This window comes from Typopeltis vanoorti, chromosome 10 (assembly GCF_054136105.1).
Source record: "Typopeltis vanoorti isolate ZY-2024b chromosome 10, IOZ_Tvanoo_1.0, whole genome shotgun sequence".
NCBI classification, from domain to species: Eukaryota; Metazoa; Arthropoda; class Arachnida; order Uropygi; family Thelyphonidae; genus Typopeltis; species Typopeltis vanoorti.
This window is the reverse complement of record NC_143558.1, coordinates 9,519,708-9,543,662: the sequence shown is the minus strand read 5'-3', so window position 1 is coordinate 9,543,662 and position 23,955 is coordinate 9,519,708. Positions and strand designations below refer to the sequence as shown.

The following is a 23,955-nucleotide window of genomic DNA, read 5'->3' as shown; positions in this document are numbered from 1 at the left end:
TTATCTTAGATCTTTTTAAAAAAAATTCAGCAATAGCCAATTCAGGGGGAGGGGATTAAAAAGGAAAGGACAACTTTTAGTTTTATTATATGTAAACATTTCACTGTTACAGCCAGTCACAAATTGTTGAACTGTGCCATTTAGTAGTATCAAATTTGCAAAAAAAAAAAAAAAAAAAAAAAAAAAAGACTTACCTCAAATTAGTTTTTATTTCTGTAACTTAAAAAAATTTGAAAGAAAGTATTGATCATTCCAACAAGGTTTGCATGCCAGTAAAGAATAGTCTTGTTCACACTGATTTTACTTTTGTTTCACTGCCATGTTATTTGCCATGCTAGCCAGTAAATTTCTGAATAGGAAAGTTGATATAGTGACGTTACTTCATGCACAACCTTCGTTTACTTACACTTGAATAAAGGATTAAACAAGAATATAATTTCTTGGGAAGTTTAACTTATAACCAAGTGAAAAAAACTTTCTAGCACTCATAGGGACTTCAAGTGCAAGATGTAGAAAAAAAGCACATGGCAGGAAGGAAATAGGATTAATTCACCAAATTATCCAAATTTAATTCATTTTAAATTATCCTTCCATATTCCTTCTTTTTTACTTGGCACATAGCAAAAAACTGTTTGGGATTTCTTTTGGCATGTCTGCCTACTTTTTTCTTAATCTGATTTTGCCTTGCAAAATCAGATTAAGATTAAGAACAGGCAAGAGAGGTGACCATGCTAGTCACCTCTCTTGCCTGTGCCTTGTTCTGCTTGTGAACTTGCTGATTACATTTCTCCTTATTTTTGCTTAATGATACATACACAACAAAAAATTTCATGTTTTACAACTTCATAATCAAGAACATATGATCCCTCTCCTCAATAGAGGCAACATGGCTATCTGGTTTATAGACATATCTGACTATGCATCCAGATCCAACACTCTCAAACCCCATGTCCTCTCCATTGCATGTTCTTTCAAGTATTTATCTCTTAGTAGGTGAATTAATACTATTTCCTTCCTGCCATGTGATCTTTTTGTACATCTTACATTTGAAGCCCCTCCCCATAATAATTATTTGACCTGCAATCATTTTAATTTGATGATGCATGATTTCCACATCATTCTATGCAACCCTGGCATTCAGCATCAACCAACTGTATATTTTATCCTACTGGCCTCCATCTCGCATCAGACTACTTCAAATGAACTGCTATTTCACATGCTTGTGTTCCTGATCTCCTGTTTTTTGTTGCAATTCATCTTCTATTATCAGAAGTACTTCCCCCATTCTATTTGCTCTATTCTTGCTGAAAATGCTATACCCCATCATATTTTATACCTGTAACTACATCATATGCTTTGAGCCAAGTCTCACTAATGTCAAAAAAATCTCCCTCTTATTCCTGATACATCTGGCATTAGTATATATAGTAGCATAGAATTAGACCTTCCACAACCTGGTACAAGGTTTACAAGGTTACAATAGGTCTGGTAAATCTTGTACCAGACCTATTTTTGGTTTTAGTCTATACTATCCACTATTGCTGTATCATTAAATGTAGGTTGATTTTTCAGTTAAAAGTGCCTTATAAGACCAAGGTTTTGCAGGAAGTTTAAATGCCACCTTTAAACCTTCTGCAATATTAAAGAATTTATTAAACTCCTCCAAGGATCCTCTTCCTCCTCTGGCCTACCTACCATATTTATTGCACCTCTAACTTGATTTGTATAGACAAAACTAGATAGACAATTCCTATCCAGAAAAAAATAAATAAATAAAACAAATGACAAATTAAATTATATAACATGGTAAATGTTGCTTTTCTAATCATATCCTGGATATTACAAACAGAATCGATTGGAAAAGCACCTTAAAATTAGCCCAAATTTAAAGAAGCCTGTGAAATTCAAATGAATCACCCTAATCTCAACAATAATGGTGGTCCAAAATCTCAAAAATATGGATGGCACATATTCAACCTACATAACCTTTTGTTCTAACAGGTCATAATAATTAGCACTCCAATAATTTAAATCATAATTTGTAAATAACAAACTCACCCCTATTGTAAATTACTGATTAGACTACCACTATTGCTGTATCATTAAAGTTTAATATGAATTTAATATCTGGCCATGTTAAACAGGATGTAGTGCTTGTTTTTCACACTAGATGTCAGGTCAGTATAGTGATTAATGACCTAATTAGTGATACTTTCAATTTGAATTGTAATATAACTTTTTTCCCTCTCTGTGTGTGTGTTATAGATGATGATCTTAATATGAAGGTTGAAACAGGATATTAAAGATATAACTAACTTTAAAAAATACATTTATAACACAGTAGTAATAGTTTTCAAACATTAACCAAAATGATTCTTTATTCTGCACAGATTAAGGGAACCAAACAGGGAAAAGGTTGCTTATGATGAAAAGCATAACTTTCACCTTAGACTTAATTGCAAAAGTGTTGCAAATTTTCATTTTATCTTGGTTAGTTAACCATTTCTAAACCTTCTCCACATCCCTACAGAAACCAGGTGATGACATATCTGAACATAATCTATTGTATAAAACTAATACTATGAAATTATATATGTTGTATATATATATATATATATATATACACACATACACACATACACACATATAACAAAAATTTTTATACAAACACTTTCTTTTTCATCTGACTCTCTTGCAATTTTTCTCTTAAGTGATAATGGAGGAAGAACCTAAAAGAAAATGAAAACAGTACTATCAAAATTTTGGAAGTACACACACACAGAAAAATGTCAAACATATTATGAAAAACTGCAATATTGTTCTTTTCTAACAGCTTTTTATTGTTATATTATGAATGCCTCATATCAAAGTTTGAGTTATTTAACATGGCACAACAAAGTATCATGCCTTTTGTTGTTAAAGACTTTGTTGTGCAATAAATGCAAACATAAAATGCATTTAATGCACACATAAAATGTCTGCATTAAAAATAATACATACAATGAACAGTATGTGAAAATTCCATATGGCAATGAAGAAAACTGATACTCGAGGAATAAGGAACGAAAGTCATGTTAATGACTTTCATTCATTATTCCTTGAGTCACTCTCATCATGTAAAAGTAATTCTCATCATTCTTATATGGAAGCTACAAAAAAATAAATGCTGCATTAAGGAATGCTTAACATTAATTTTTATTTTACAATGCCAAGTCAGATTTTCCCATCTTACAGTCAAGATCACTTTAGATAAACACCATTCACTCTCACCATAACAAGTCTCAGTCAAAGCCTCATAGCATCCATTTTATTTTAATGAATATTCATCAAAGTTCACTATAGTGAGAGCAGACTTTTCTTTTTTTATGTGACTCCTAAAAATCAATGCTCTATGTGAGATGAGTAAGCAGGAGTCAAAATAAAAATCTATTGATATTCTTCTTGGTCTGGAGGCTGTACTCTTCAGGAAATCCTTCACAATGGATGTTCTACAGAACTGAGGTAGATGGAAAGATATATGAACAGAAGCAGAAGGTTCACAGCAATGCAACTATAAAAGGATGCTGGATAACTTTTGTTCATTTTATTGAAGGTTTAACAGAAACAGGAAGCATGATGGATGCCAATTCTGAGTAGTGCTCATGGAAATATCTGCAGAAAAGACAACAGAAAACTTTTCTGAGACAGTGGCTGAAAAGAGTGTGAAAAAGCAGTGTGTGAAAAAGCAGTGTGTCAGTTAGCTAAACCACCAACTTTTAGAGAGCATCAAGAATTTTTAAAGAAGTTTTTGGTATATAATCTCAATGTGAGAGCAATACTGCAAGTAGGGCAGATTTGTGATTTGTGCAAGTTAATAGCTGGACAGAGGAAAAGTAATCTTTTTGAGTGAAAAAAAGATACCAAGTTTCTAAGATGCCACAGAAGAGAAGGGACAATATCAGTCCTGTGGATTTTAATAAGACTGAAGGTTTCAAAGGGACTTCTCTTTTAACCTCTTAAATAATTCATTATGCTTTTGAAAGAAAATTTATATACAAAAAAATGAAATAATACACACACGTTTAAGAAATATAGGCTTTGTAGCTCTGCTAAAAAAAAAAAAAAAAATTATTACCTAATAAATGATATGATTCATTAGGATGCATAAGGACCAAAGATAGGAAAGTGGATTGAGGCCTAAGGAGGCACACCATCATTGTTAAAAGTATTAATGGTATTATAACTGGTGTTTCCCTCTATGAGATTCTGATAAATAAGTTATATCAGGGTAATAGAAAGGAATAGCTATAGTATTCAATACAAAAAATGAAGATAAAATTAATGAATCATAGGCAATTTCAAATAAAGTGATATAGGCAAATTTCAAAAAGAGAAATTGGACAATGAGACTGTCAAAATTTTCCAGCAGAAGATTTACTGAGGAAAAAATGGAAGAATTTGTTCAATTAGAAAAGGAAGCTAACAAAGAAAATGTTGGTCCTTAGTGATCTAAACAGTAGAGTAAACAAACAAGAAATCAGACATAGTTCTGGTGCATTCTTTCCATATGAATTTGTGGATATGTTTCAATGTGAGATGTGCAAAAATTCACATGAAGACATAAGAAAAATTAAACAGCTATCAGAAAGGAACTGTAAATTGAAATATACAAATGTTATTAGAGTAAAATAAGAACCACACTCTGGAGACTACAGTTTTCTTAAGATTTCCACTTAATCATTTTTCAGCCAGAGACAGAAGACATGGTGAAGTTGTTTGCAAGAATCAAAAATAGGAACTTCATGGTGGACTGGAGAAGTTCCAGAAAGAGGAAAGCATAATTAAAAGTCCCTGGCAAGTAAGTCAGAAGATGCACTAATGTAATACGGAAAAAAATGAAAGAAATCAAAGCTAAGTTAAACAAATGACATGGGAAAATATTGGTAAAAATATAAAAGATAAGCATCATGAGGACAGCAAAATACACTGGAGGCTATTGGAAAAGCTCAGAAATGGAGGAAAGAGTACTGTAAAAGAAAATCAGATAATAAAGGTGACTAGAGCTGAGCATAAAGATATTCTACATGCATGGAGTAGTTACTTTGAAAGATTATTTAAATGTCATTTATGAAATTTATAAGGAGTAAGCCAGAAGAGTACTGAAAGCTGAGTCTGAAAAGAAAATGGCTCTGCAAGCTAGACAACCTAAAAGAATTCTACTGCAGCATTGCAAGTAAAAAAAAAAATCTGAAAGAATATCTCTACTGAATGTATGTGAAAAATGCAGAAGGAATTGTTCAGCTAATCAGCGCCGAACACTATCAATCTGGTATATGCAACATTGAGCTCAGTTCAACCTCTTCAGTGGATGAAGAAACTCAGGTTTATGAGGAGGAGGTACTAGAGATGTTACACAAACTGAATAAGAAGTTGGCAAGAGGAACTGAAGGGATATCAGCACTGATGATTAAAGAGTTCAGCTAAACTGGTTATTCTTGTCTAGGCCACGTAATTTGAGCCCGAGAACAGAAAAGATTCCACAGGAGTGGAAAGAATGTATGGTAATTCCACTGCATAAGGATGGCGCAAAGACTGACATCTCTGGAGTGGTGGTGAAGATTCTGGAAAAGTTGGTTAGGGCTTGCATCAGAAATGGGCTGACAGAGAATCTATACTTTTACAATGAACAGTATACATTTACTAAGGGAAGGTCGTGTTTGAGTAACTTGCTCACATTTTATAATAATGCTACTGTTAAAATTAGACAAGGGGAATGGATACATCATGATACTTTAGGATTGTGCTAAGGCTTTTGACAGGATACGACATGGAAGACTGTTGCATAAATTGGAGATGGGATTGGATTATAAACTATTAGAGTGGATAAGAGGATGGCTGGCTGACTGACGGACATCAAAAAGTGGTATATGGAAGGAATGCAAGATTGCAAGTCTGCAAGATTTAAGGTGACCAGTGGTGAACCACAGGGATCAGCCCTTGGTTCATTGTTATTCAATCTTTATGCTAATGACATTGGGAAGGATTTGACAAGTGATATACAACTGTTAGGTGATGATGCAAAGATAGACAGGTTAATCAGGAATGTAGCTGATATGTAGTACTTGCAGAATGATTTGAATATGTTGGAATTGTAGGCATGTGAAAAGAAATTGTCAGTTCAATATTAACAAATTGTAAAAGCATGCACTTGGATGTAATGAGATATCCAAAGTCATTAGATTGGTGAAATTATGCTAGAGGATACTGATCAGGCTTGGGACACGAAGGGGAAGTTCAAGAGTTATCTTAAAGAAGTTTAAGATAACATAACAAAGATTGCAAATACAATTCAAAGGCTAATTATAATGCTGAAAAGAACCTTGACATGTAAGAGTAAGGGAAGTCGTTTTGATTCTTTACAAGGTCTTGATACAACCTCACACGGCTGGTCTCTTGTTTCCTTGGTGATGCTGATACAATGAGAGAGAGAGAAAATGTGCAAATAAGAGTGTTAAAGAGGATATTGGGATTGCGGCATACAGATTATGAGGATAGATTAAGAATGAATTTGTGGACTGCAGACACCAGCAAAGCGGAGAAGGGTGATATGATTGAGAAAGAGTTATACAGTACAAGAGTACAATAATGTACAGTAGTTTGCTTTCTGGTAAATGAAGATGTTTTTTTTCTCTCATTCACTCAAAAGACTAAGTTTGTTTTTGTTCGTCAAGCTAATACTTTGTCAGCATTTATATTGCACTAATTTTTTTTTTTTTTAAAGCACTGTTGTATTCTTAGTTTTCAATTATAAAGTTTACTTATTGTCAAAGTTTTCTGATTTTTTTTTAAAATGTAAATGGTATTGACTGCTTATATTCAATTCCTTATGAAAATTTTAGATGAGTGACATTAATCTAAGATAACATTTTCAAATTTAAACACTATTCCTGGATTTTTATTTTTATAATTTCTTCTAGCTTCTAGTTCTCTTCTTTTTTTATGCGTCTTCCATTAGGTTTCAATTCATATTTTTTCATGTTACTTTATGTGCCTTAAGTGGAGTTCCTATCAATTATGTGATCTGTTATCAATGTGTCATTTTCCACATTTCTTTGATTCTATTTCCTGCCATTTCCTTGGTTTACTTATCTACACTACAGTTTTCTCCTGAAATGTACCACTCTTAATAGATCTTGTCTTGGCTATATGTATATTGGCTATTTATTAACCTTCTCTTTTTAAGTAGCAATAGGCAATTTAAAATTGTAGCAAATCAAATTCTGTGTGCTACTGCCAGTTGGTTTACCCTAACTCATCCTCTCTATTCGTTAATGTTTCTCCCTCATTTTGCCATAGCTTTTTTTTTTTTTTACTTTCATCCATATTCATATTATGAATGAACTCTTCTAGAGTTCATTCACAATATGAATTTGATTTAACTTTTAAGACAAATAGTTAAGGAATCACTTAAGTAAAAGAAGGATGCGCATTTAAAATTTCATAGATCTAGAAAAGCACATGATAAGTATCAAGAGAAAAGCTTTCCAAAATGATAAAATTATATATAAAATGAATGGAACATTATATAGAGCAATACACAATCAATATTTGCTGCGTCAATAGTTCGAATTAGAAGAGGTACAGGAAGATGATGTAAAATTAGGTGCAAGACAGGAGACACAATATCTCCACAATTATTCACCACCTATATGGATCACATTATGAATAAAAATGGCAATAAACCTGATATCAAAATTGGAGATGAAATTCTGAGTATGCAGCTGTTATTACACTCTTAAAGAATAAAAGAATGCATACAAGTCTGCAAGATTACTTAACTGAGCAACTGCTATGGCATGAAAATCAGCAATAAAGAAAAAGACCAAGACTAGGAAAACATCAGTTACATTCTCAATGGAAAGCCTATAGGACAAGTAAAATACTTCAACTATTTATGCAAAATTTTCAGTGAGGAGAAATCGATATGGAAATAGACAACAGAATAAGTAATCTGCTCACACATTCTTGAATGTGAACAATGCCAAGTTCCTTTCTAATATCATTTTTATATGGCTCTACCATTGACCATATTTTCAGACATCTTTAATTTTTCTTAGAATAGTTCAGATTAGTTTGACCTGTTCTAAAAAATAAATAAGGAAGTGAAAATATGGTCAATGGCAGAATCGTACAAAAAATGAAGATATTAGAAAGGATCTCGGCATTCAAGAATGTGTGAGCAGAACCACATATATTTTGAAAACCAAGATCTAAATGGGTTGATGCAGTTAGAAATGCCTTAGAAGACCAAAATATAAGATCTAATAATATTGGAGTCCTGACAAATAATAGATTAATTTGTCAGAAAATTGCTGATAGGAATGAATAATAAACTTAATCATATAGCACTATGATAATATCCCCTACCATATCAGGAATTTCATGGCGATATGTAACAAAAGATGTCTCCTTTTAGAACAATAAGAAATCCTGAAAAACACTTTATATTTATGTGGGCCAAATATACATAATTTGGTTCACGTAAATACATAATTTTTTAATTATGTATTTATTCTCTTAACAATATTTTAGAATTGATATAAAGCATACCTTTTGAGACAAGCTTCTGAAAGTTTTTGGTGCTTGTCTACCTAAGTAAAGAGATGGGCTTAACTTGTGTGGATGTGGATAATTAAAGAGTTGCACCATCCCATAGCTGACAATTGTAGTATGCTGGTCCACTAAAGGCAAACAGACATTTTTTGATTTCACTGCTGCATTTCCTGCCAACTAGCCAAAAAACAAATTAAATAATAGGTCAAAATGAGATTATGAAATTTAATTGCATTATCTTTTAACATATGTAAAAAAAAATAAAATTACCAGCTCGCATTATTTTTCTGCACCCTTTTTTAAATTATTTAATTAATTGATTAACTAATTATGCCAATGTCTATTATTATTCTGTTAACATACCCTGTAACCAAAAGTTAAATCTATCCAATGATGCAATCTTTCTGATACATGATCACCTTCCAAGGCTGCTCTGTGTTTCTGGATAAAATCTTCTGGACTGATACACCACCATGGTACTCCAAGGTCAGGTAAGTCAGAATGAGTTGAATAAAAAATACTAGAATCAGAAAAGAATTCTGGAATACACTCATCTGGTGTCCATTCCTGTAATTCAAGAAGCATATTAGCAATATGAACTTAGAATTTTTATGATAAAACACTAAGCATTATCATAAAAGGCAAGCATAAAAGCAATAAAAAAAAAAAGAATTTCACCCAGAAAACGTCATTGTGTTTGACTATCATCATACACTATATGAGAGTATATTTGGCCTAATGATGAAGCTTTCATTAATGCAATTAGTTTCCTTTTAACATTATACATGATATATCTTTTTCTCAGTGACAATAATGCTAAATATATTTTCTGGTCTTCTAATAACATTAGATATCTATACTGTATACAGTTCCCACATTTTCATTACTATAACATTTTACTACAGCCTGCAGTAGCAGCTAACACCACTTTGTTCTGAGATATCAGAACAACGTAGTGTCTACTGCTTTAGGCATTCATATTTTTATTTATTTATTCAATAACAAACTAATTTAAAAAATAAAGTTATAATTAATGTACACTACAATCCTTCATTTTTCCTACATATTAAATCTAGAGTTTCATATTAACTAATACAACGGTACCTTGCTTTGCGAGCATAATTCGTTCTGGAAACGTGCTTGTAAACCAAAGCACTCATATATCAAAGCGAATTTCCCCATAAGAAATAAAATAACTGAGATGATTCATTCCAAAACTCAAAAATATTTATATAAAAATGATTAATACAAAATACATATACCTTATATATGGATACCTTTTTATATTTTTAGTATTTAAATGTAATATACATAAAGTAATCAAATTTAGGGGTGCTTAAGGGTCAAAGCTGTATAACTGAGAGGAGACCTCCACATAGCCTTTAAATGAATGCAGAGAACCGACCAGGGCTTCTGACCTAATGTCCAATCCTCACCTTCTCGTGGTGCACCCTGTTGGGTATCTACTTTGATACTGAACGAACGAGGATGGGCTGGCAATTTGGGATTTAGCAGACCAAATTGTATTCTTATTGGTTAAACCAAAATAAAAAATGATGGTACAACATGACAAAATTTCATGCCGGCTGGGGCGTCACCCGGTTAAACAAGACCCCCGTTGTTTTCGCCAGGGAACCAGGCCGAACAGCGAAAAGTCAGCTACTGGAACAAAACTGAAAACAAACCCCAACTCAACAGCATCAGAGTTAAAGATTGGTACTATCAACGTAAGAAGCCTGAATGGCAAAGAAATGGAGCTAGCTGAGGAATTAGATAAGTACCAGATCGACATAATAGGAGAGACTGAAACAAAAGAGACCAAAACTGGTGAGATCTTTCTGAGCAATAAATACAAAATGTTATATTCAGGCAATGACAATCAAGGAAAAGAAGGAGTAGCCATAGTATTCAACACAAAATACGAGGCTAATCTTCTTGAATGGCAGTCGGTCTCAAGTAGAGTAATGTGGGCAAATATGAGAATGGGGAACGGGACAATGAGACTTATTTGTGCCTATGGTCCCACAGAAGGTTCTACTAAGGTAGAAGTGGAGGAATTTTTTGATGTTGTAGAAAAAGCAACTGACACAATGAAAAAGGAAAAGTTGGTCCTTGTCATCATCATCATCATCAAATTCCTGCCATGTACCCTCAAGGGGTGTACAGGATATGACAGTACTACATGAAAAAATTACATCATTACTAACTTCCTATCTACAATTTTCCTCCAAATCAGTCTGTTACTTGTCAAGACGCCAACATCATCAGATCTTATATTTCTATCGTCTAAGGCACTTTGTACCGTATCAATCCACCTATATCTTGGTCTTCCTCTGGGTCGTTTTCCTGCCAACCTGGCAGAGAACACTTGTTTTGCTAATCTTTCCTCTCCCATTCTATTTAAGTGACCATACCATCTGAGATTAGCTCTGCTAACGCATTCCTGGATGCTGACAATGTCAAGTTCTTTCCTAATATCCTCATTTTTAATATGATATTGCCATTGATGCCATCTGTTCACGCCTCTAATCTTTCTCAGGACTCTCATATCTGTGGTCTCTAGTCTTTGGTCAAGTGTTTTACTTCTGACCCAGCTCTCAGATCCATAAGTTAAAATTGGTTTGAACACAGTCTTGTATACAGCTAATTTAGTGTTCCGACTAATTTCTTTCTTATTCCATATGAATTTATTCAATTGACTTCCCACGATACCAGCTTTGCTGATTCTGTTGTCTATTTCTATATTTAGTTTACCATCTTCAGTAAAAATTGTGCCTAAGTAGCTGAAATGTTTTACTTGTTCCACAGGTTCTCCATTCACAACACAGTTGACATTTTCAATGATTCTGCCTATTTTCATTGTCTTTGTCTTTTTATTGCTGACCTTCATACCATATCTATTACAACAGCTATTCAATTTAGTGAGAGAATCTTGCAGACTTGTAGCGGATTTATTTAGAAGTATAACATCATCCGCATAAAGCAAAGAGCTGACATTAACATCTCCAATTTTGATATCAGGTTTAATACCACATTCCTTCATAATGTGATCCATATAGATAATGAATAACAGAGGGGATAATGTACATCCTTGTCTCACACCAGATTTAACATTAAACCATCTTCCTGTACTTCCTTCAATTCTAACTGCTGACTCACAACTCAAATAAAGACTAAGTATTGCTTGATATAATGCCCCATTGACACCATATAACTGCAGCGTATTGAATAGCTTCTCTCTTGGCACCTTGTCATATGCCTTTTCCAAATCGACAAAACTTAAATACAGATCTTTGTTATATTCCCATGCTTTCTCGACTATTTGTCGTAAAGTGAAGATCTGATCCTGACAGCCTCTATTTGGCCTGAATCCAGCTTGTTCTTCACCAAGCTTTTCTTCCACAATTCTTCTCAACCGTTTCTCAAGTATACTTGCATAGATCTTGCCAGGAACACTCAGTAGGGAAATACCTCTGTAATTCTCACATTCAGTTTTATTTCCCTTTTTATATATGGGTACTATGAGAGCTCTACTCCAATCATCGGGAATTCGTCCCTCTGTCCAGGCTTTCTGAACTATGCATTGCAGCCACTGTAAGACTCTTATACCACCATACTTCAGCATTTCTGGCCGAATATCATCTACTCCTGCTGCCTTTCCACATTTCAAGCCTTTGATGGCTTTTTCTACTTCAAGTATGGATATGTATTCCTGACTGCTTGCCTGGTCAGTGTTTTTTATCACTGTGCTGTCATCACTGCTTGTTTCATTTAGCAGTTTTTCAAAGTAATTACTCCATACTTCAAGGATATCTTTTTCTCCTGTTTTCATTTCACCTTTATCATCTCTAATTCCTTTTACAGCACTCTTTCCTCCATTCCTAAGCTTCTTCAACAACCTCCAGAATATTTTGCCACCTTCTTGATATTTATTTTCTATATTCTTGCCAAAGTCCTCCCATGACTTTTGTTTAGCTAGTTTTACACACTGTTTAGCTTCCTTACATTTGTCTCTGTATTCTGTAAGAGTAAAAGCTGACTTATTTGCCAGGAACTTTTGATATGCTTTCTTCTTTTCCTTCACTGCCTCTTTAACTTCCTGTGTCCACAAGGGAGTTCTGATTTTTTTATCTTTGCACACAACCTCACCACATGCCTCTCTGGCAGAATCAATCAATGTTTTTTTCAGAGTTTGCCACTGAATCTCCAAGGTTTGATTCCTGTTCTCAAACTCTTTCATTTTCTTTTCAATAATATTTCTGTATTTTAGTCTACAGTTTACATCTGAGAGCTGCTCAACTTTTATTCGCTTTAAAACTTTCTTACATGTTATTCTTTTCAATATGAAATTCAATTTTATCCTGCTCAAGACTAAATAGTGATCACTTCCAATTTCAAATCCTCTGTACACTCTGGTGTCCTGCACCAGGGAGAAAACATCACTATCAACAATAACATAGTCAATGAGACTTTTCTTATTCCTAGCCTCTTCTCTCCATGTGAATTTGTGCACATTTTTATGTTGGAACATGGTGTTAGAAATAACCAGTCCATGTCCTGAGCAGAAATCCAACAGATATTTGCCATTATTATTAGCTTTGCTCTTTTCTCCAAATTTTCCCAAAATATTTTTGTATGTCTCACAATCATTTCCTACTCTACTATTTAGATCCCCAACAAGGACCAACTTTTCCTTTTTCATTGTGTCAGTTGCTTTTTCTAAAGCCTCAAAAAATTCCTCCACTTCTACCTTAGTAGAACCTTCTGTGGGACCATAGGCACAAATAAGTCTCATTGTCCAGTTCCCCATTCTCATATTTGCCCACATTACTCTACTTGAGACTGGCTGCCATTCAAGAAGATTAGCCTCGTATTTTGTGTTGAATACTATGGCTACTCCTTCTTTTCCTTGATTGTTATTGCCTGAATATAACATTTTGTATTTATTGCTCAGAAAGATCTCACCAGTTTTGGTCTTTTTTGTTTCAGTCACCCCTATTATGTCGATCTGGTACTTATCTAATTCCTCAGCTAGCTCCATTTCTTTGCCATTCAGGCTTCTTACGTTGATAGTACCGATCTTTAACTCTGGTGATGTTGAGTTGGGGTTTGTTTTCAGATTTGTTCCAGTAGCTGACTTTTCGCTGTTCGCCCTGGTTCCCTGGCGAAAACAACGGGGGCCTTGTTTAACCGGGCGACGCCCCAGCCGGCATGAAATTTTGTCATGTTGTACCATCATTTTTTATCTTGGTTTAACCAATAAGAATACAATTTGGTCGGCTAAATCCCAAATTGCCAGCCCATCCTCGTTCGTTCAGTATCAAAGTAGATACCCAACAGGGTGCACCACGAGAAGGTGAGGATTGGACATTAGGTCAGAAGCCCTGGTCGGTTCTCTGCAATCCTTTAAAGGCTATGTGGAGGTCTCCTCTCAGTTATACAGCTTTGACCCTTAAGCACCCCCGGTCCTTGGTCCTTGTTAGGGATCTAAATAGCAGAGTAGGAAATGATTGTGAGACATACAAAATATTTTGGGAAAATTTGGAGAAAAGAGCAAAGCTAATAATAATGGCAAATATCTGTTGGATTTCTGCTCAGGACATGGGCTGGTTATTACTGATACCATGTTCCAACATAAAAATGTGCACAAAAGGATCAACAATAACATAGTCTCACTGACTATGTTATTGTTGATAGTGATGTGTTTTCTCCCTGGTGCAGAACACCAGAGTATACAGAGGATTTGAAATTGGAAGTGATCACTATTTAGTCTTGAGCAGGATAAAATTGAATTTCATATTGAAAAGAATAACATGTAAGAAAGTTTTAAAGCGAATAAAAGTTGAGCAGCTCTCAGATGTGAACTGTAGACTAACATACAGAAAGATTATTGAAAAAAAATGAAAGAGTTTGAGAACAGGAATCAAACCTTGGAGATTTAGTGGCAAACTCTGAAGAAAACATTGATTGATTCTGCCAGAGAGGAATGTGGTGAGGTTGCCTGCAAGGATAGAAAAATCAGAACTCCCTGGTGGACACAGGAAGTTAAAGAGGTAGTGAAGGAAAAGAAGAAAGCATATCAAATATTCCTGTCAAATAAGTCAGCTTGTGCCCTTAGAGAATATAGAGACAAATGCAAGAATGCTAAACACTGTGTAAAACTACCTAAACAAAAGTCATGGGAGGACTTTGGCAAGAATATAGAAAATAAATATCAAGAAGGTGGTAAAATATTCTAGAGGTTGTTGAAGAAGCTAGGAATGGAGGAAAGAGTGCTGTAAAAGGAGTTAGAGATGATAAAGGTGAAAAACAGGAGAAAAAGATATTCTTGAAGTACGGAGTAATTACTTTGAAAAACTGCTAAATGAAACAAGCAGTGATGACAGCACAGTGGTAAAAAGCACTGACCAGGCATGCAGTCAGGAATACATATCCATACTTGAAGTAGAAAAAGCCATCAGAGGCTTGAAATGTGGAAAGGCAGCAGGAGTAGATGATATTCGACCAGAAATGCTGAAGTATGGTGGTATGAGAGTCATACAGTGGCTGCACTGTATAGTTCAGAAAGCCTGGACAGAGGGACAAATTCCCGATGATTGGAGTAGAGCTCTCATAGTACCCATATATAAAAAAGGGAAATAAAACTGAATGTGAGAATTACAGAGGTATTTCCCTACTGAGTGTTCCTGGCAAGATCTATGCAAGTATACTTGAGAAACGGTTGAGAAGAATTGTGGAAGAAAAGCTTGGTGAAGAACAAGCTGGATTCAGGCCAAATAGAGGCTGTCAGGATCAGATCTTCACTTTACGACAAATAGTCGAGAAAGCATGGGAATATAACAAAGATCTGTATTTAAGTTTTGTCGATTTGGAAAAGGCATATGACAAGGTGCCAAGAGAGAGGCTATTCAATTCGCTGCAGTTATATGGTGTCAATGGGGCATTATATCAAGCAATACTTAGTCTTTATTTGAGTTGTAAGTCAGCAGTTAGAATTGAAGGAAGTACAGGAAGATGGTTTAATGTTAAATCTGGTGTGAGACAACGATGTACATTATCCTCTCTGTTATTCATTATCTATATGGATCACATTATGAAGGAATGTGGTATTAAACCTGATATCAAAATTGGAGATGTTAATGTCAGCTCTTTGCTTTATGCGGATGATGTTATACTTCTAAATAAATCCGCTACAAGTCTGCAAGATTCTCTGACTAAATTGAATAGCTGTTGTAATAGATATGGTATGAAGGTCAGCAATAAAAAGACAAAGACAATGAAAATAGGCAGAATCATTGAAAATGTCAACTGTGTTGTGAATGGAGAACCTGTGGAACAAGTAAAACATTTCAGCTACTTAGGCACGATTTTTAGTGAAGATGGTAACTTAAATATGGAAATAGACAACAGACTCAGCAAAGCTGGTATGGTGGGAAGTCAATTGAATAAATTCATATGGAATAAGAGAGAAATTAGTTGGAGCACTAAATTAGCTGTATACAAGACAGTGTTCAAACCAGTTTAACTTATGGATCTGAGAGCTGGGTCAGAAGTAAAACACTTGACCAAAGACTAGAGACCGCAGATATGAGAGTCCTGAGAAAGATTAGAGGCGTGAACAGATGGCATCAATGGCAATATCGTATTAAAAACGAGGATATTAGGAAAGAACTTGACATTGTAAGCATCCAGGAATGCGTTAGCAGAGCTAATCTCAGGTGGTATGGTCACTTAAATAGAATGGGAGAGAAAACATTAGCAAAACAAGTGTTCTCTGCCAACCTGGCAGGAAAACGACCCAGAGGAAGACCAAGATATAGGTGGATTGATACGGTACGAAGTGCCTTAGACGATAGAAATATAAGATCTGATAATGTTAGAGTCTTGATAAGTAACAGACTGATTTGGAGGAAAATTGTAGATAGGAAGTTAGTAATGATGTAATTTTTTCATGTAGTACTGTCATATCTTGTACACCCCTTGAGGGTACTTGGCACGAATTTATTAATTACTGTACATTACAATTACATATTACAGTAATTGTATTGGGTAGGACGACTTTCATTGTCACTAACGGAATCACTGCTATCTGTTGACTCTTTTTCTTTTTTGTGCAACTTTAACAAGGAACCTATCCAATGACACTTGCTTTTGCCTCCTTTTGAGGATTTCAAGGAAATGTGACAGTGCATTGTTGTTAAACAGATTCATCGCTCACACTGCCAGAGCTTTACTCGAGTGGTGCTTTTCTACAAAACTTTGCACTGTTTCCCACAATTTACACACCTCCCTAATCTCATTTGAAGAGAGGGAGGATGTCTCCGTCTTTTTCTCCTTCTCTTCAGACGATATCTCCTCCATAATCTCTCGCTGTTGCTCACGATGCAGATCCATCAGTTCGTCGGTGGTAAACTCCTGGCCATGTTCCTCCACCAGCTCTTGAAAGTCATCCTCATTCACCTCCAGTCCCATGGTCTTCCCCAAGGACACGATTTCATCGACAACTGGCAGCTCTTGTTCATGAGCAAACCCCTCGATGCAATCAGACCACAATTTTCTCCAAGCAGAATTAAGGGTTCTCTTGGTGACCCCATCCCAGGCTTTATCGATGATCTTGATGCAGTTTACGATGTGGAAATGATTTCTCCAAAACTCTTGAGGGTAAGGTTAGTTCCTTCGGTCACCTCGAAGCATCGCTGAAATAGCTCCTTGGTGTACAGTTTTTTAAAGTTCGAAATGATCTGCTATTCCATTTGCTGGAGTAATGGAGTAGTGTTGGAAGGAACTTGACCTTAATGAACTCTAATTCTTCCAGTAAGTCGTCGTCAAGGCCTGGAGGATGAACAGGAGCATTATCTATAACCAGCAAGACTTTTAGTGGCAATTTTTTTTTTCTAGAAGGTACAGTATTTCTTCACTGCAGGACCGAAGACCTCGTTAATCCACTCAACAAACAAGATACAAGTGACCCAAGCCTTGCTGCTGGACCTCCACATAACGTTTAACTGGCTCTTCTGCCATTTCTTAAAGGCTTTTGGATTCTCAGAATGATACACGAGCAGGGGCTTGACTTTGAAATCACCACTTGCATTAGCACACAGCAAGAGGGTGAGATGGTCTTTCATGGGCTTGTGACCGAGCATTGCATTCTCTTCTGCTGTAATGTAGGTGCTCTTTGGCATCTTTTTCCAAAAAAAAAGCCCAGTCTCATCGCAATTAAAAACTTACTGCAGCAGGTAACACTCGGAAACCACAGGCTTCTGGAACTCAACAATGAATGCCTCAGCTGCCTTTGCGTCTGAACTCGCAGCCTCTCCGTGCCTCACAAGACTATGGATGCCACTTCTCCTCTTAAAGTTATCAAACCATCCCCTGCTCGCCTTGAAGCCTTCTTAGTTTTCTGTAGACGTACCTGGCAGTTTACTTACGAAATCACCTGCTAGTTGCTTCTCATTTATCCACACCAAAAGCAACTTTTCTACATCTTTCAGAATACGTGGCCGTTGCTTTGATACGCTTCTGACTCCTTTTGCTACATCTAGCCCCCTTAGTTCTTCTTTCTTCTTTAATACTGTGCAAATCGTTGACGTAGACTTCTTATAAAATCTTGCGATGGCGGCCACTTGCATACCTTGTTCATGCTTCCCGATGATTTCCTTCTTAACTTCCACCGTAATCATCTTGTTCTTCTTACTGCCATCCTTTTCAACCCCTTACTTCATTGGGGCCATTGTCGTAGTATAGTTAATAAAGAACAGTCACTACATTTGGACACCAAATAAAAAAAATGCTTTACGCACATACACGTGGTCACAATACTAGCACGAATGTTGACTATAGGAATGAGGTATGCTGACTGACACCGAGCATACAAGACAATTACCCACAATCCCGAGCGGCTTGTGATCACGTGACGCTCTGCAGACAAAGCATATAGGTAATACTTATATTACAAGATCTCGCTCATTTAAAAATTCAAGTTAAAATTTATTAAAAATGTTTGCTCCTCTTGCAAAACACTCGCAATCCAAGGTACCGCTGTACCTTTGGTTATTATGAGTAATTTCTCACACAAAAGTGTGGAAAATTACTTATAAGTATTATTATTATCAATAATAATAAAAGATGACCATTCTATTATTAACATCAAGCCTCCATGGAGTTACTCATCTTGGAAGGTACACACTATCACACACAACAAGCATGTGATGGAGATGGAGTACTCTGGATACAAGAGTGTTGGATCCAGTTATAGGATCAGAAGGCCCTGCATATACTGCCTCCAACTGGGGAGAGGGATCAAGTGATCTTTACTTGGGAATTAGAGAAATGTGTAATTTTCAGTTAAGAAGAGACATATGTGGAACTACAAGGTAGATGATTATGACAAGCTTAAGAGGTAGCTTGAAGTGGTGCCATGGCATAAAAATCTGCAAGGGAAGGATGTTTATACTGCATACAGCATAGCTGAGGGGTATCTGGTAGTAAGAGGGTTTCCCCTCTTACTTCATTAGTTTTCGTGATTGCTTGAGCCTGTACAAGATGCCTATATGCTTTGATTTTGAACTCGCGTATAATAATATTATACACGAGTATAATATTATTATACTTTAGTAATCTACTTAGCTTTCTACCCCCCTTTCAATGACGTTAAGTATACTCTCACTTGTGCTAATAGTGTAGACTTGGGAAAAGCCTTTGGCTGGGACCAAATCCTTAATCTACGTTGCTATAATTCAAATGTATTAATTCTTAAAAATTTATTTTTTTGTTAACGACTGCACCATTAAGGATCGTATAAAAGAAATTTCCATCTTTCCTTTACATACAAGAGAACAATTTAGCTAAGCACGTATAATAACCCTTAAATGAATTTTATCTCAAGCAACTCCGAATTACTCACTCGTGGCTGTTACTTTACTTAGGTCACACAGGTTCGATTTGTTTTTAGTGATACTGAGAGCTGAATAGAGAGGAGAAATCAAGTTTTCAATTCCATGTTTAATTTGATATACACAAGTAGCAAAATGATGTATTACTATATTATTAAAATATTCTGAAAGAAAGATCGTTCCCATTTTCCCTTATATGTTAGACTCAATGGCCTGTCAGAATCAAGTAGCTTGACTTTGAAACATAATGCTCTCATTGGGTGGTTGATTCTCTCTGTATCATGTATTTCGACTGTCAATCTGCAAGAACAAATAAACCAAGAATATAAAGGAGCAGCAATTCTCCTATATGTACAATCACAGATAAAATAGCAAGATTGCTTTGCAAAAAACACTTGAAAGTCACTTTCTACCAAATCAACAAAATCTCCAATCATCTGAAACCTCCTTAACCTCCACATTCACTACTTAAAAACCAGGTGTCTACAAGATCAGTTGCAGGCTACACTACAAAGGACAAACTGCTAGATTTGGAAAAAAAAAACACCGATCAGAACACTTCAAGGATGTTGAGAATGAAAGTATAAATCAGGATGGCAGCACATACAACAAATACAAAACATCTGAAATGTTCCACATTGATTACCACTTTTACTCAAGCTCATTCAAAGAATCAGCTGAAATGATGAAGTATCATCTACAGTGTAACATAACAAGGGAAGATTTTACATCAAATCTGGTCTTCTTTAATCCATCATGACACACTTGTAACTACCAATAGTGTACAGTAACCCATTAACCAACAGCCAGCATAACAGCGAATGCACACTTTCCATTGTTCAAGTTTTCAAATATTCTTCACTAGAATGTTAACTGTTATTACTTTGTTATAGTTTTTTTTTTTTTTTTTTAATTTATTCTTGCTATTTCCTGATGAAATAAAACTTTTTTTTCATGACACTAGTCGAATTAAAATAATTTCATTTTGAAATCTTTGTGTGTATGGATAAACCAGAAAATAGCAACTAATATGTCACTTTCTCCACAGAAGCCTACCCAATCAGAATCTCCTTATAAGTCAGAAACTTCTGCATCACTGCCAGAATTCATTGTGTTCTCCTCAAAATTTTGGCAATGTGTCCTCTAAATTTTAGATCCATATCCACCATCACTCAAGATATCTTATTTCCTCCACTTTCAAGAATATATCCCCACCAAGAGTAAATTCTACATCCAATCTTTGATTTCCAAATTTTAAAACCTTACATTTCACAACACTGAACTGGCATCGCCACTCCCATGTCCATTCACTCAGCTTATTCAATTCTTCTTGGAAGGCCACACAACATCTGCTCTGCTCTACTCCTTATGGTTTGTCCTAGCTTTGCATCATCTGCAAACAATAGAATATCTCCATTAAAGTCTTCCCAATATTATTAACATACAGGTTAAAGAGCAGTGGCCCTAAAATAGACCTCTGCAGCATACCACTAGTGACTTTCCTCTTCTAGGATATTGCTCCCACATACACAACTTGTTGATACCTATTGACAGCCAATCTCCAAATCCAATGACTATTCTAATATCCAACCACATCCACTCTAGTTAGATTGCTGCATGATAAGTTGATAGTCAATCAAACGTTTCTGCAAAGTTTAAGTATACTACTGTGTATCCATCTCCCACATTCAATGCTACTGTCACCTTATTTTAATAAGTAAGCAGATCATAAAACATGACCACTCTTTATCAAATCCATGTTGTCCATCACAGATAATACCACTGTTGTCAATCCAATTCTGGATCCTGGTTCTCACCAGCCTCTCTAACACTTTAACCACTACACTTGACACACAGATTGGCCTATAATTTGATGCTTGAGTTCTTTCAAGCATCAAGTTCTGTACACCTCCCTTAAAAAGTGAGGTTTTTCCCACCCACATGATGCACATTCTCGATGGGCTGATTTTCTTTTGTGTGGAAGAAACAGCATCTGGGAAATGACAGGTAGTATGCCTAAAGAGTTGGACTGGTTCCAAGACAACCATAAATATTCACAAATGATATGTATTTTCCAACAAGAAGATTTATAAGTTCCATTCTGAAAACACTGGGCTTCTTTGATCCTGATTTTAGTATAGAATGTATGAATTCCATGCTGCCACCTCAAAAGATAGAAAAATATTTTCTTGTAATGTTATTTCCCTCTTTCTTTTTACTGGGTATGTTAACAGTATGATCAACATAATTAAGCACCCACCAACCTCCATTATGTTATTATAATCAGCTGCAAAGTAGGGAATGCCAACAGTTTTGTTCTCACACTTAAATCCTTTCATTTGAGATGAATGAACTGTTAATAGTAACAATTATCTTTCTATTTCATTTCAAATTACAAGAAAATAACTAACCACCAAATCTCTCCCTGCATGATAAAAGACCAAACAATTTTACATACATCTACAATTCATCATGAAACATTAGTATCTAAATTTCATCTTAAGTCAAAACAAAAAATAAATATGTGAACGATAATACAAGTGTTTTCATTAAACTTCTTAAAATTAATAAAAAATAAAAGACGTGGGAAACTTGGGGAAAATTATTTTTTAGTCTTATGGGCATTCAATAATATATTCAGGTAAATTTGTTAAGTGATTAAAATACTGAAATGCAATACCCAACAAATAGAGATCTGATGATGATTATCATGAAGTTCCTTATGTGTGCATTTAAGGCATGCAAAGAATATAATGATGATGAGGTTTGCATTATTACTAGCTTCCTATCAACAATTTCCTCCAAGTTAATTTGTTATTTGTCAAAACTCCAGTGTTGTTTAGATTTTACATTTCAATCTTCTATGGTACTTCTACTGCAGCAATCTTCCTAAATATTGGTCATCTTCTGGTCATTTTCCTGACATAACACATCTTTTCTGCTAATCTTTCTTCTCCCATTTTGTTAAGTGGCCATACCACTTTAAATCAACTCTGTTCACACATCCTTGAATGCTAACAATGTCAAGTTCCTTTCTATTATCTTTATTTTTAATGTAATTCTAACATCTAAAATAGATTATGTGTCAACTAATAGACTACTGGAAAGAAACTGCTGAAGAAACTTTGTTATTACTATGCAGCTAGTAATAACAGAAACTTAATATATAGTGTTACACCCTGATACCTTAAGAATGTAGAATTCCCAGCTATCATGGTGTAACATGAAGAGAAAATAAAATAAAACCCCTGTATAAAAGCTAATAGATGAATTATTTAAAAGAAAGAAATATATTCTTGCATCCAAGTAAAATATACAACAAAAAAGTGTTTGTTGAACTAACTAATAAAAGAAGGAATATATTAGCGTTGTGATATAAAAAAAAAATTTTTTTAGCTAAGTGAGACAGAAAGGATTAGTTATAAGAAATTGTATGTGAGAGGCTAGAGATTAAAATATTAAGTAAATTCTTAAAAATTTGGAAGGGGGATTAATTTAGAGGCTAGCAAAAGAAAAACAATAGACTATCGCTCAGGGTCAATTCCCGAATTGAGACGTTGTTACGGGCTCACCGACCAAAGGATGTTTGGAAGAAAAACGCCACCCTAATTGGTCGGTAAAGTCGAATCAAGTAAGGGGCGGAGAAAAGAAATTAAAGAAGGTGCCGTTAATAGTCAAGGTATAAAGGGGTTAGAAACCCCCCAAGAAGGCTTTTTTTTCCCCGGATAGTTTCTTCACGAGCTCCTTCGTATAGGTTTCACGTGGTTTTCCTGAGTGGCGGGATTGGAGTTATCTCCATCATCACAACAAGGAAACAAAAGTGAGTGGGATTTCGATTCTGTATTTCCTATGGTAAGAAACGAGGAATGCCATTTAGCCAAAGGAAAGAAGGTATTGTCTAAGTGTTTCATCATCCAGTGACAACTACGAGAAAGGGAAATCTGTAAAGAAGTAGGTGTCCATGTGGCAAGTTTCACAGCCATGGTATAGATGATTCTAAAGTGTGTTCTTAAATCAAGTACGAAAAGTAAAGATCACATAGGCAGTTTAATGCCAAAAGAACTTAGGAGTGACCGATTATAGGAGAGATCATACCAGGATAGTTCAATCGGAAAAAGGTAGAGGCCAATATAGAAAACTCAAGAGAAAAGGGTGCTGTAAAAATCTCGTGTTAACTAAAAATCGTCTGTAATTGTACTCATTATTCTATTACTGAACTGTTGAAGAGACTAAAGAAATTTATACTAGGACTTTAGTACATGACTGATTATAATGAGAGGATGCTTATTAATATTATATAAGTAATTATGTGTCCTGAGAATTATGCATGTGTATTGTAACGTATAGGAAAACTTTAAATGTCAAAGTTATGTGTTAGTACAGTGAAAGGATAATTTAATCTACGTAGTTTTGGATAGTTAAATAGAGTGAATTGCTCACACATGTCCATGTGCTACAGCATATATTCAGA

General features: G+C 35.1%; 1 protein-coding gene across 2 annotated transcripts in view; it reads right to left on the bottom strand.

Annotated features, from left to right (window-relative positions):
• The window catches only part of Wdr81 (WD repeat domain 81), a 369,840-nt gene that overhangs the window by 254,521 nt on the left and 91,364 nt on the right, over positions 1 to 23,955 (bottom strand). For both annotated transcript variants that reach the window (XM_090398673.1, XM_090398674.1), the window contains exons 8-10: positions 8,956 to 9,159; positions 8,590 to 8,769; positions 2,670 to 2,729 (exon numbers count right to left, since the gene is read on the bottom strand). In XM_090398673.1, coding sequence (XP_090254799.1) covers positions 2,670 to 2,729; positions 8,590 to 8,769; positions 8,956 to 9,159 — 444 coding nt within the window. The remainder of the gene's footprint in view (positions 1 to 2,669; positions 2,730 to 8,589; positions 8,770 to 8,955; positions 9,160 to 23,955) is intronic.